Source organism: Eleutherodactylus coqui, chromosome 2 (assembly GCF_035609145.1).
Source record: "Eleutherodactylus coqui strain aEleCoq1 chromosome 2, aEleCoq1.hap1, whole genome shotgun sequence".
Lineage (NCBI taxonomy): Eukaryota > Metazoa > Chordata > Amphibia > Anura > Eleutherodactylidae > Eleutherodactylus > Eleutherodactylus coqui.
This window is the reverse complement of record NC_089838.1, coordinates 173,265,128-173,277,824: the sequence shown is the minus strand read 5'-3', so window position 1 is coordinate 173,277,824 and position 12,697 is coordinate 173,265,128. Positions and strand designations below refer to the sequence as shown.

The window sequence follows — 12,697 nt, the reverse complement described above, 5'->3', positions numbered from 1 at the left end:
CCTGTACCGAAAACCGATTGATCGGCCCACATACCTCAGATGGGACAGTTTCCATCCTAAACACATCAAAAAGTCCATTGTCTACAGCCAGGCCATCAGATACAACCGGATCTGCTCCAACCCAACGGACAGAGAGGAACATTTGTACCATCTTAAAAGAACATTTATAAATCAGGGCTACCATCCCACCTAAATTGATGACCAAATCACCAGAGCCACCAGGATACCCAGAAGTCAACTACTCCAATACAAGGAGAAGGAAAGAAACAATCGTGTGCCTCTAGTAGTGACCTACAATCCGCAACTAGAGGTACTGAGGAAAACCGCAAGAAAACTCCACCATACCCTGCACAAGGATGACCGTCTGAAAACCATATTCCCGGACCCTCCGCTTCTGTGTTACAGGCAACCTCCTAACTTGAGGAACTTTATAATCAGGAGTGCATTACCCTCTGACACACAAAAAGGAACTTATCCCTGTAATGTAAGGAGCTGTAAGACCTGCTCACATGTACTGACTGCGGACAGGATACGGATCCCCAACACACAGCAGGACTATAAGATCCAGGGGACATTCACATGTTCCTCGTCCAATGTTGTGTACCTGATCATGTGCAGTAAATGTACTGTTGGGGGGCTTTATGTTGGGGAAACAGGACAGAAACTGAAAGCCAGGATGAGATCTCATCGCCACACGATTGAACACAGAAGAAGAGAATTACCTGTGGCCGAACACTTCTCTAACCATGGACATGACATAGGAGATATGAGAGTTTTGATATTGAAGGGTGCTTTCAAGTCACAAAACCACAGAAGAATTTGGGAGTATAAATTGATAACAACCTTTGACACGCTGAATACTGGGTTAAATTATTCCCCAGGATTTATGCGTGAATGGGAAGTGTGAGACTTGATTGCACAGATAAGACCCCCATCAACAGTAATTCAGGGACCATAAACTTTCACTCCCTTATCAGTGTTTAGCTAAAAACGTCCCTGTACCTCTTGTAGCATTTCTAGCCTGCGGACCTCCCCCCGCCCCCTCCAACAGTAATTTAGAGACCATAAAACTTTCACTCTGCTATCAGTGCCTAGACAAAAAAAGTTTGTTTTCTGGTTTGCAGAATTCCTTTTAAGTGCGAACCAATCACATCCATATCTGTGCCTTGTCATAAGTATGTATGTTATAAGTGTGTATAAATATGCATGCCTCTTCAAATCCAATCCATTTAAGCTGGAAGAAGTACCCTGCGTTGGTACGAAAGCTCGCTATTATTACATCATGTATTTTTGTTAGCCATTAAAAGGTATCATATCTACAAGATTACGTCGTTTCTCCAGCTGGGATGAAATATCAGCAATATCTTTTGAGATCTCCTTTCTTTGGAGAAGAATATGGTTGGAGCAATTGTGTTATTGACACACTAAAATGGAAGCTAATGTCCTCCAACATCACAGCACTTCACATCACGTTTTGAAAAAAAAACTACTCAAAAAAGGAATGCAGATTTACGCATTGATAGGCGAACATTCACAATGTACAGTTCATATGCTTTCAGTTTACAACCAGATCACTTTAGGGTTTTTAAATTCTAAATCCTAAGATTCGCTGTGCAAACGTGTAGATATCTTTGATTAGTTCTTCCATAGCCTCATATTCTAAAACTAAAAGAAATGGTTATATACGCATTTTTATTTTTGCGGTGTATAATCCAGGAATTCTAGTTTGCCACTTGTTAAGACATTTCACAAAGCCATATATACTATGGCCTAATTAGTACAAAGCTTGGATTTCTGTATCAATAATACACAATGAATCCACATATAAACATTGTATTTGCCTAGAGCATTCTTCTACACTACACAAAAATACTACTCTCACATATCACATTTTGCTGTGTTTTGGGACATTTCACCATTGCACTGTTGTTTTCTGTCATTTCATGTGCTGCTACTTGTTTGACATCTCCATTTTCTCCACTGTGTTTAAAGCTAAAGTTCCCCTGGCAAGCTGACAGGTCACGTGGAGTTTCTAACAGCCCATTAACTTTAGATCTTTTTGGCCTAATGTTGTTCTGTGGTATATACACAGGTTTACTGGGTATAGTGTTTTATTTTACCCGCAGCTCTTGGTGAAATTATTTAGCGGAGCAGGCGAGTTGTATGTGCTTGCTGAGAATGTAATTGTTGCTGAGCTCCTGCTAGTTACTACTATGCTTAATAAATCATCTGCTACATCGGACTTTGGTCCACGGTTTTTCAGTTACTGATGGTTGCTAAATCATTCTGGTATTGAATGAAATTCTGAATTGTAGACTCGTTAAAATAAATCAAGCACACAGAGCTGTATGAGTTGAATGAAACTTTCTGTGTGTGATTGTAACGTTGATGCAAGTAAGTGATTACAATATCAGAGAAAAGGGATAATTTATTGCAAAAACTCAACACTGGAAGGGGGGCTCTAGTACCCTGTTGTACCACCTCTAGCTTGCATGGAAAATGTGATACGGGCGGGCATGGAGGTATACAGGCTTCATGTGGTATAACAGCATTTCGGCCCACATTTGCTGTAGCTGAGACTCTAGATTGTGCAAACGTAGGCTGTCAAAGTTGGCGTCCCAGATGGTCTCATACATGTTCTATTGGCAATAAATCTGGTGACTGAGCAAGCAACGAAAGTGTGGCAATGTTGTGGAAGCATTTCTGTGACTCCCTTATTGTATTCGGCTGAGCATTATCCTGTTGGAAAATGCCTCTTGGAAGCCGCCATGAGAGGCAACACATGTGGCTTCAGGATGTCCTGAACATATTGCTGAGCTTACCATTACAAGGGATGACCAACTGTCATATGCAATGGCCTACCCATACCACTCCACAGCAAAGGCAGAATTGAGGCGCTCACTCCTAGGTCTCTAGATACAAACACAACCATCATCACTGCCCAAACTAGACCTGGATTCATTGCTAAAGACAACCGGGTTCCTCTTCGTAGCAGTCCAGTTTCATCGTTCACAACAGCACTGCATACAGAAGTGGCAGTAGATGTTAAAAGACGCTGCAAGACCAAATGTCCTTTGGACAAATGCTTTGAAATGGTTCCGACAGACACAGGGGCCTGTAACAATGGTGCAACCTGTCTCTGGTTGGCTGACAACAGAACAGTAGGAGCTGCTCATGCTTGTCGAATGACCAGACACAATCCTCTCTACTGGTGGTCTCTCGAAGGCGTTCTGAGTCTGGTCGCTTTTTTGGAGCCTCACGCATCTATTGGGCGCAACACCTCCTAACAGTCTGGTCAGAACGGCCCAGGTGGCGGGCAGTTCGTCGATATGACCATCCAGCTTCTTGCATTTCAATAATGCGCCGCCTCTCAACCTCTGTTAACTGGGTGAAATCTCTTTGATTGCATCGTAGTGATGTCTAGTGGTCAACAAGCTCTACACAAGCGGGAGAAGAGGTCCACTACACACAAGTAGCCTCTGGGAGCTTTTTATAGGCTAAACATGGAACCACTTTTAGGGCCTCAGGTGACAAGACTGTTCATCTAATCACACCATTTGCATATCTACCTGAAATGTAACTGCATGCAAAGTTTTGCAGCAAAAGGAAAACGTATAGGTGCTTGATTTTTTTATACCTTTCCTTTAATTTTACTGACATGAATGGCGTTTTGCTGCATGTAAAATACATACTTTTCATTTTCTATAACTCAAGTTTTATTACAATAAAAATAGTGCCTGAATTACCTTCCAGTACATTGGAAACAAGAATGGGAGCTGATCTTATAATAAGGCTTTTTAAAAACCATGACAAAAGAAAATAGAAACGCACAGAATAAATACTGAATTCTGACTTAGGGCTCCTGCACACTTGTGAAAGCGATATTGTGATGTGATTGATGCCAGGATCTCGCAGTCCTCCTCAAGCCCTGGATGCAAGGCTTTTCACAGGGAAACGGCCTCCCATGCCTGCAGGGCTGATGAAATCTCCTGCCCTGGCTGTCAAAGCCGCAGCAGGAGATAGTAATCTTCTCCCATTCATTTCAATTGGGCCAGCGGCAGCAGCACCAGCCCCACTGAAATGAATGGGAGATGCTCACGGTCCTCTGCCACTGCTGTAACAGCAGTGCCATGGGACTGTCCGTGGCGAGGATTTTCGGGGAGGGGGATTAAAAGATAAGCACCCCCCTCTCCTTGAAAAAAAACACATGATTGTTGTAAAAAAAAAAAACACTAATACATCACCTGGAAAGCAATGTCATCTCCAGCACGTCTTCTTGCAGGTGCTGACACTCTTCTTCTCCTTGTATTCCAGCTGGGGATTTAAAAATCCTCACCCCCTGAAAGCGCTGTCTCTAATTGGCTGAGCGCTGTGGCCAATCAGAGTCAGCGCTTTCAGGGGCAGGGATTTTTAAATCCCTGGCTGGAAGACAAGGAGAAGAAGAGTGACAGCACCTGCAAGAAGGCGCGCCGGAGATGACAGCGCTTCCCAGATGATGTATTAGTATCTTTTTTTTTTTTTTTGCAACAGTAATATATTATTTCCGGGGGGCTTATATTTCAAGCCCCCCTCCAAGAAACAATTCTCGTCACGGACAGTCCCCTGCCACTGCTGTCACAGCAGTGGCAGAGGACCGCGAGCATCTCCCATTCATTTCAATGGGGCTGGAGCTGCTGCCGCCGGCCCTATTGAAATGAATGTGCGAGATAGCAAAAAGAATGGACATGCCGCAATTTTGTTTTGAAGCTGCATCGCAAGCGTTAAACATCGCACTTGTGCATGGAGCCATTTGAAGCCATTGGCTTCATAATTTTGCGATTTCCCGCAGCGCTGGGAAATTGTGCGATTCCCTCGCCAATGTGAAGCCACCCTTAAAAGTAAAATATAAATTTACAAACTGCTCTCCAATTTGAATGTCGTAAGTTATAATCTCTTTTGTGGTCTTTAGTTTTTCAATTTATTTTAATACTAAAGACCATAGTAGAGATTTTTAACATGCTGCACCATGAAATATTTAATATGCTATTATTCTTTAACTCCAACACCCACAGTACCATATGTGAAGCAAATCACTGTGTTGCACAAGCTTTTGCTGACATTGCCTTTGACCCAGTACACCGACGTGTTTGAATAGATACTGCAGCAATGTCTGCGTGGGGGGATGGGGTTGGCGATGTCACAGTGGTCCACTCAGTCAATGTAAAAGTCTGAATAACTTATTTTCTTGAATATTTACGGATAACACGGAAATCCAGGGGAAACACAGAAACCACTGGCAGCACATACACTTCATGCTATAAACGTAACAAACACTTGCCCGTCCAGAAACTAACTAAACACTAGTTTGCTTACTCACTACTAACACAGTGGCATAGCGCCACCACACATACCCAACAGGGTGTCAGTCTGGGGGGCATCCTTACCATCCGTACCACAGCCTGGTCTCCCACAGACGTCAGGCATTCAGCCTCCTTTTAACTGTCCTCTCAAGAAGTAGCTCCAGCTCTCTATCAGAGCCTGGCCCAGTTTTCGGCAATAGTGCTGCTCTGGCTTTCTGCAGCAGCTCTGCCCTAGCATTCAGCATGGGACTGAATGTATCTGGATATTGTAGCTCCTCCAGATGCACCTACCCTGCTGTCCCTGCTGATTACATTCAGTACACAAAAGGCCTGTTTACAGCCCCTTGCAGGCCATTCTGTTCACAGACTTACCACATATGACTCCCCCCACACCCTTCTGATAAAGGCCATAGGCCTAATCACAGCCTTTGTCCATCCAGGGTCAAAACTCCACACTTGGGATCTCGATGGGTCGGGCTATCACTGCAATTTTCTTCCTGTTCTGTATCTGACACTTTCTTGGCTGCCACCTCTCGACCCTGCATCTCTTGCTTCAACTCCTCTTTCTCATTCCTGAACTGCTGTCAGTTCTTCAGTTGCTTCTCTACAGGTCCTTGTTGTAGAGTCTGCCTCTACTGACTCTGCTTTGCTACTCTCTTTTTTAGTCTCTGCTTCTCTAGTGGTCCTCTCAGCTTTAGCAGCCTCACTTTCTAAGCATAATTTGGCATGCTTTACTGCTTGTCTCTCATTTTTAAGATTCTTCAACAAGATCTTTAATTTGCTGCCTGAACTGGGTCCTAGTCTCCGAACCTTCTATTCTACAACACGACTATTTGATACCCAGTGTTTCACCTTACGCTTAAAGGAGATGTCCCGCGCCGAAACGGGTTTTTTTTTTTTTAAACCCCCCCCCCGTTCGGCGCGAGACAACCCCGATGCAGGGGTTAAAAAAACCACCCGCACAGCGCTTACCTGAATCCCGGCGGTCCGGCGTCTTCATACTCACCTGCTGAAGATGGCCGCCGGGATCCTCTGTCTTCATGGACCGCAGGGCTTCTGTGCGGTCCATTGCCGATTCCAGCCTCCTGATTGGCTGGAATCGGCACGTGACGGGGCGGAGCTACACGGAGCCCCATAGAGAAGAGGAGAAGACCCGGACTGCGCAAGCGCGGCTAATTTGGCCATCGGAGGGCGAAAATTAGTCGGCACCATGGAGACGAGGACGCCAGCAACGGAGCAGGTAAGTATAAAACTTTTTATAACTTCTGTATGGCTCATAATTAATGCACAATGTACATTACAAAGTGCATTATTATGGCCATACAGAAGTGTATAGACCCACTTGCTGCCTCGGGACATCTCCTTTAACTTCTTGGCGGACGTTTTAAACAGCGTGTTTTCCTCTGACACCACTTTCAGGGTGCGTGTCAAGGTTGCTGCTACTGCCTCTTTCTTATGAGCCCTTTTTTTTCAGCACGTTCACGTTCAATGAGATATATCACAGACCTGATTCTCTCTTCAGTAAGCCCCTGTTCACACGTCTTATGCTTTTTCTCCCATTTGGACACAGTCTGATGTTGGTGACCAATTTCCACTGTAACATCTAGTTCCTGCTGAAGATTCACTTTAAACTTCTCAAGTTTATCATAAGAGGCTGCTTTTTCTTCATACCGTTTATTTGTATCTTTCAATTCTCCTTGAATTTCTCTCATCTGCTCTTCAACAGAATCCAAGCATGCAGTATTTTTGTCAATTTTTTTTCCCATAATGGACACCTGGGCCTGAAGTGTTGAAATCCGCTTTGATAGCTTTTCTTAGTTTTTGCATCTTCCTCTAAGTACTTGACGAACACATTTCTCTCATCTTGCATTGTCTTCAGGTGTGCACTAAGGCCAAGCCTCTGGCGCATCTCTTGCACTAGCTTTTGAGACTCTTCAATCTGAGCTACCAATTCCACCTGCAGTCTGTTCACCTTCTCGGACAGCCCTGCCTGTACTCTGTCAACTTCAGTGATCTTTACTTGCAGTTCTTGAAGCTGCGTCTCCACCATGTTTCACTTGCATTCAGAATCACGCTTGTTTAAAGGGGTTGTCTCGCGGCAAACCTCAAATTTTTACCTTACCCCATTCCCCCTGTCACCCCCGGCATAAAATAGCAAATTAAAGCGGTTTTTAAACCGCTTGCTACTCACCGATCCGACGAAATAAGGACTTTAAAAAATCTTCTCTCAAAGATGGCCGCCGGTCCTTTCCCAGGGATGCACTGCGGTTTTCTCCCATGGTGCACCGCGGGTCTTCTCCCATGGTGCACCATGGGCTCTGTGCATTCCATTGCCGATTCCAGCCTCCTGATTGGCTCGAATCGGCACACGTGACGGGGCGGAGCTACGATGACGACGCGGTGACCAGCTCTCCGGCACGAGCGGCCCCATTCACCAGGCAGAAGACCACACAGCGCAAGCGCGTCTAAAAAAGCAAGAAGACATCAGAATTAGACGGATCCATGGCGACGGGGACGCTAGCAACGGAGCAGGTAAGTGAATAACTTCTGTATGGCTCATATTTAATGCACGATGTATATTACAAAGTGCATTAATATGGCCATACAGAAGTGTATAACCCCACTTGCTTTCGCGAGACAACCCCTTTAAGTTCTCTTATCAAAAACACCAGTTCACCATTTTTCTTAGCCAACTGCATGTTCAACTCCACAATTTGATTATGCAAATCTCTAGACTCGCCATCAAAAGGCTCCTTTACACGGGCCGACAGTTTTTTGAAAAACTGCACAACTGCTGACCTCACCTCTAAGATCGTCAGCACTCGTGCAGAGCATTTAAACCAACAGACTTGCCGCCTGCTTGCTGGCTTCTCGGCTGCTTCTCGCTCAGCACTTCAATAACTCCCTTTAATTCACTCTTAGGGCGCCCACCCACTGGCGATTTTTTTTCCCTGCGAAATTCGCAGCATTTTTTTCTCTGCAGGGGTCTATGGGACTTGTAATGTTAAAATCGCGATCGCGCAAAATCGCAATTTACCGCGAAATCGCGATTTTGCGCGATCGCGATTTTAACATTACAAGTCCCATAGACCCCTGCAGAGAAAAAAATGCTGCGAATTTCGCAGGGAAAAAAAATCGCCAGTGGATGGGCGCCCTTAGTACCACATGCAGTCATTCCATTATTTTTACACTCTTTCACTACTTTTCTGTCCATCTCGCTTCTGCAAATTAGGAATAACAAGTAATCATAAGTCATATACAGCTCAACATGGTACCAATAAAAACTAAAACCCGTCCCGCAAAAGACTAACCCTCATACAGCTCAGTTGATGGAAAAATAAAAATACTCTAGTCTAGAGAACCAAACAATCAAAGTATAATCGTTCGCTCGTTATTCATTTTATGCAGACATAAAAATCGTTGGCTTGTGCTTTTCTCGTTTGGTTTAAACGGTGCTTGTTCAGTCCCTCTAATCCACTTATACAGCGAGTGTGAAAGACTGAATGTTTCTGAACTATTTCTCATTTTAATGAGCCAACTATGTATATGGGTGCATTCAGACGACCGTATATCGGCCGGGTTTTCACGCCCATCCAATATACGGCGTCTCTCTCTGCAGGGGAGGAGGCTGGAAGAGCGGGGAGCAGTGCTCTGAGCTCCCGCCCCCTCTCTGCCTCCTCTCCGCCCCTCTGCACTATTTGCAATGAGAGGAGGCGGGGCAGGGGTGGGGCTAGGTTCCGGAAATTAGCTCTGCCCCGTCCCGCCTCTCCTCATCGAAAATAGTGCAGGGGGGCAGAGAGGAGGCAGATAGGGAGCGGGAGCTCTCGGCTCTTCCAGCCTTCTCCCCCTGCAGAGAGAGACGCCGTATATCGGCTGGGCATGAAAACTCAGCCGATATACAGTCCTCTGAATGCACCCTTTGCCTGTATAGGCAGAGTGCATGAGCGAAAGAGCCAATGATGACTTCCTTGCTTTTGTGGTGTTCTTTGAATACCTGTGTGGTGCACAGATGCGCAGGGGCTAACGCTAGGCGTAGCACAGTGTATCCATATATTATTTTTGTCATTGCAGCTTCACTATTTATTGATAGAATAAACATCTAAAAATTGCAGCATTAATGTCATGGAGGTTCGGGGTTTGTTAGAATGTCTGTCAGATCACAGTATAATGTAATACTATGGTATTACATTATATTACAGGAGCGTTCAAACCATCGTAAGTTTATGTACCCCATGGTGACTACAAAAAAATTGTAAAAATCAGTTTAAAAAAGTTTTATAAAACTTATATTACCTTTTTTATAATCATTAAGAAAAAACCCTTTTCCCATATTTATAATAAAAGAATGTAAATAAAAGAAAACAAACACAAATTTGGTATCTCTGCTTCCATAAAAGTCTGATTATTTACCCCGTACGGTGAATGTTAGAAAAAAAATATACACGTCAGAATTTTTTTGGTCACCCCATCTCCAAGAAAAATGTAATTAAAAAGTCATATGTGCTCCAAATTGGTACCAATAGAAACTATCGCAAAAAATGAGTCCTCAAACAACTATGTCGACTGAGAAACAAAAACGTTACGGCTGTCAGAAGATGGCGGCAGAAAATAATTTTATTTTTTTCCAAAGATATTTTGTATTTTAAAAGTAGTACAGCAAAAAAAAAAAAACTCCATAAATTTGGCATTGTAGTAATCATACTGGGAATGTGACAGATTCCCTTTCAAGGGGTTTTCCCTTTACTTTAAATTGCTTCACAGCCTCTCTGCCTTTCCTGGTTGCTGCTGACCAGGACATGTGACTGCTGCAGCCAATCACTGGCTATAGAAGGTCATTACTGTGGATAGTGATTGCCTGTAGCAGTCACATGTCCTGGTCAGCAGCAACAAGGGAGGACAGAGTGACTATAGAGCACTTTTAGGGCTTATTCAGACGACCGTATATCGTCCGGGTATTCACGCCGGACGATATACGGCGTCTCTCTCTGCAGGGGGAGGAGGCTGGAAGAGCCATGAGCAGTGCTCTGAGCTCCCGCCCCCTCTGCACTATTTGCAATGAGAGGAGGCAGGACAGGGGCGGAGCTAAGGGGATTTAAGAATTAGCTCCGCCTCCATCCGACCTCCCCCTCATTGCAAATAGTGCAGAGGGGTGGAGAGTTGGCAGAGAGGGGGCGGGAGCTCAGTGCATTGCTCCTGGCTCTTCCAGCCTTCTCCCCCTGCAGAGAGGGACGCTGTATATCAGCCGGCGTGAATACCTGGCCAATGTATGGTCGTCTGAATAAGCCTCTAAGGAATGGAAAAGTTAAAAAACCAAAACATTTATAGGCAAATTCATACTGTGTGTTATATTGTAATTTATACAGTATATATACACAAGGAGGCACATGACACTTTATATATACGCACGATGTGCATGCGCATAATACGTGATGAAAGTACATCGGTTTTCATTGATCCCTTTACACTTGTCTATCTACATTGCATATAATGCGAGCGCAAAAGAGAACGTAGCATGTTCTATTTTACCACGTATTACACGTTGATGGAGCCCATTGTTTTCTATGGGTGTGTAATAAACACTGTACATATGTGCGGCGTTTATATGTAATGTCACTAAGCAAGAAATTTGAGGAAAAAAAGAAACCAGTAAACAAATCAGATTGCACATGACGGCGTGCGTGAAATACACTGCTATACGTAGCGCACAATCGCTGCCCTACACGTCTGCACACGCCTGGTCACACAGCAATCAAATGCGTGAGCTGGTCATACACTCATGGAGACATACATACAACGGGCAGTGACACTTCCATCCCTGCTGCAGGAGCTTGAAAGTGCCTGATCTGTGGACGGAGCGCCCATGGATGCGGCTTCCTCTGCACCTCCATCTGTCCTGCAGCCCAGCTATGTGACTCCGTGCACAACATAGCCGACTCCGTCCGTCCTCTGCTCACCAGAGACGGGGGAGGCGTCGGCTGTGCAGCCAGTTGCATCAGACTGTTACATTGTAGCGGCTGGAGAGGATGCACCACGTGACCTGAGTAGAATGACACTTCAGTATTTATTTCTAGTCTACAATTTCCGACGGAGTGACCCCGCAGCTGACGGACAAGAGTGGGGGTGTTTCTGGGGAGTTAGGAGACCCTTTTCTTATGATCAGTGTGATGGACGGGACGGGATGTCAGGTAAGTGTGCTAAATATCTATAGCAGTGAGCTAATGTCTAATTATGTTGTGCGATATTTCTCTCTCTGGCTATACCAGAAAGCCATAACAGCTGTTATTGTCTCCAGCAGTGGAAACTATGAAGAAGCGTCCAACCAGCGCCCTCTTTCAGTTCATTCTCAGAATCATAACAAGCACAATCTGATACACGTGTCCCAGTGACTCTTGTTTACAATCAGTAACCTAGCCCGCTATGCATCACGGGACATGTAGTTCACTTCCATCATAGACATACATGTGACACGATAGAAAAAAACTACATTTCCCATCAGCCACCAAGCCCAGAAACTCCGATCAACATTGACAAAACATTCCTACACTAGCCAATCCGAGTACTAGAAGTTATTTGATTGACATGCAGCTGGACCAATGAGCGCACGTCTTCGCTTCCACTGTGCTAGCCAATAGCTGACGGGCATAACTTTTCACCAATCGGAAGTGTAGTTCGCTTGACGGGCGGGTTACGCAACCAATGGCAGACCGAGTTGTCGTGTAGCTCCTGCCCCCACAGCACTTTATGGGATAGCGATTAGGTAATGGCGACGGGTTTGGTAAGTAGAGAAAGAAAGTTAGTGGTGACAAGTGTTGTGTGCGGCGGCCCGGGGGCAGCGGGTGGGGGATAGGCTGCCCCGCGGTCGGGAGGCGCTGCGCACAGTGCGGGGCGGCGGGGACGGCAGGCGGTGAGCGCCCATAGCCGCAGCCTGTGACGTTCATTGTTTTTGTCGGTGTTGTTGACTCCATTTCGGAGACTTCATTCATTTCCGGGCGGCGGCTGTGACTGCGCTGTGCGGCCGGGGGACGGCTGGGCGCGGCTGCCCTCACAGCTGTTGTCCGTGGCGGCTCATTCATCCCGCTGCCCCTGGCTGTTCCTCCTGTCATCCGCCCGCCGGTGCGCCCACACCGCCGCCTTCTCGTTACGTTCTATAGTCCCCGTTCGCGATCTTTCAATGGCCCCCAGCCTGGAATGTAAGGGGAGAACTCTCCCACCACAGGGGGCGCTGTCAACATGCTGCTCGTAGCTCCCAGGCTGCGCTTATATAACGTTTGCGGGGATTTTTTTTTAATGAAGGCAGTAAAGACGCCCCGTGCAGAGATGGCTGCCTGCTGGGGGCGCTCAGGGGCCCGCCGGCTCCT

At 45.7% G+C, this 12,697-nt stretch overlaps 1 protein-coding gene across 2 annotated transcripts in view; it reads left to right on the top strand.

Moving 5' to 3' along the window:
- The first annotated feature begins 11,378 nt into the window (after window positions 1-11,378).
- HBP1 (HMG-box transcription factor 1) overlaps window positions 11,379-12,697 on the top strand; it is a 33,870-nt gene continuing 32,551 nt past the window's right edge. The window contains exon 1 of one of the 2 annotated variants that reach the window (XM_066591933.1): window positions 11,379-11,524. In XM_066591933.1, the coding sequence (XP_066448030.1) occupies window positions 11,492-11,524 (33 nt within the window). In that variant the 5' untranslated portion in view covers window positions 11,379-11,491. Of the gene's footprint in view, window positions 11,525-12,016; window positions 12,115-12,697 lie in introns of those variants that run through there. The other variant, XM_066591934.1, reaches the window with a different exon arrangement.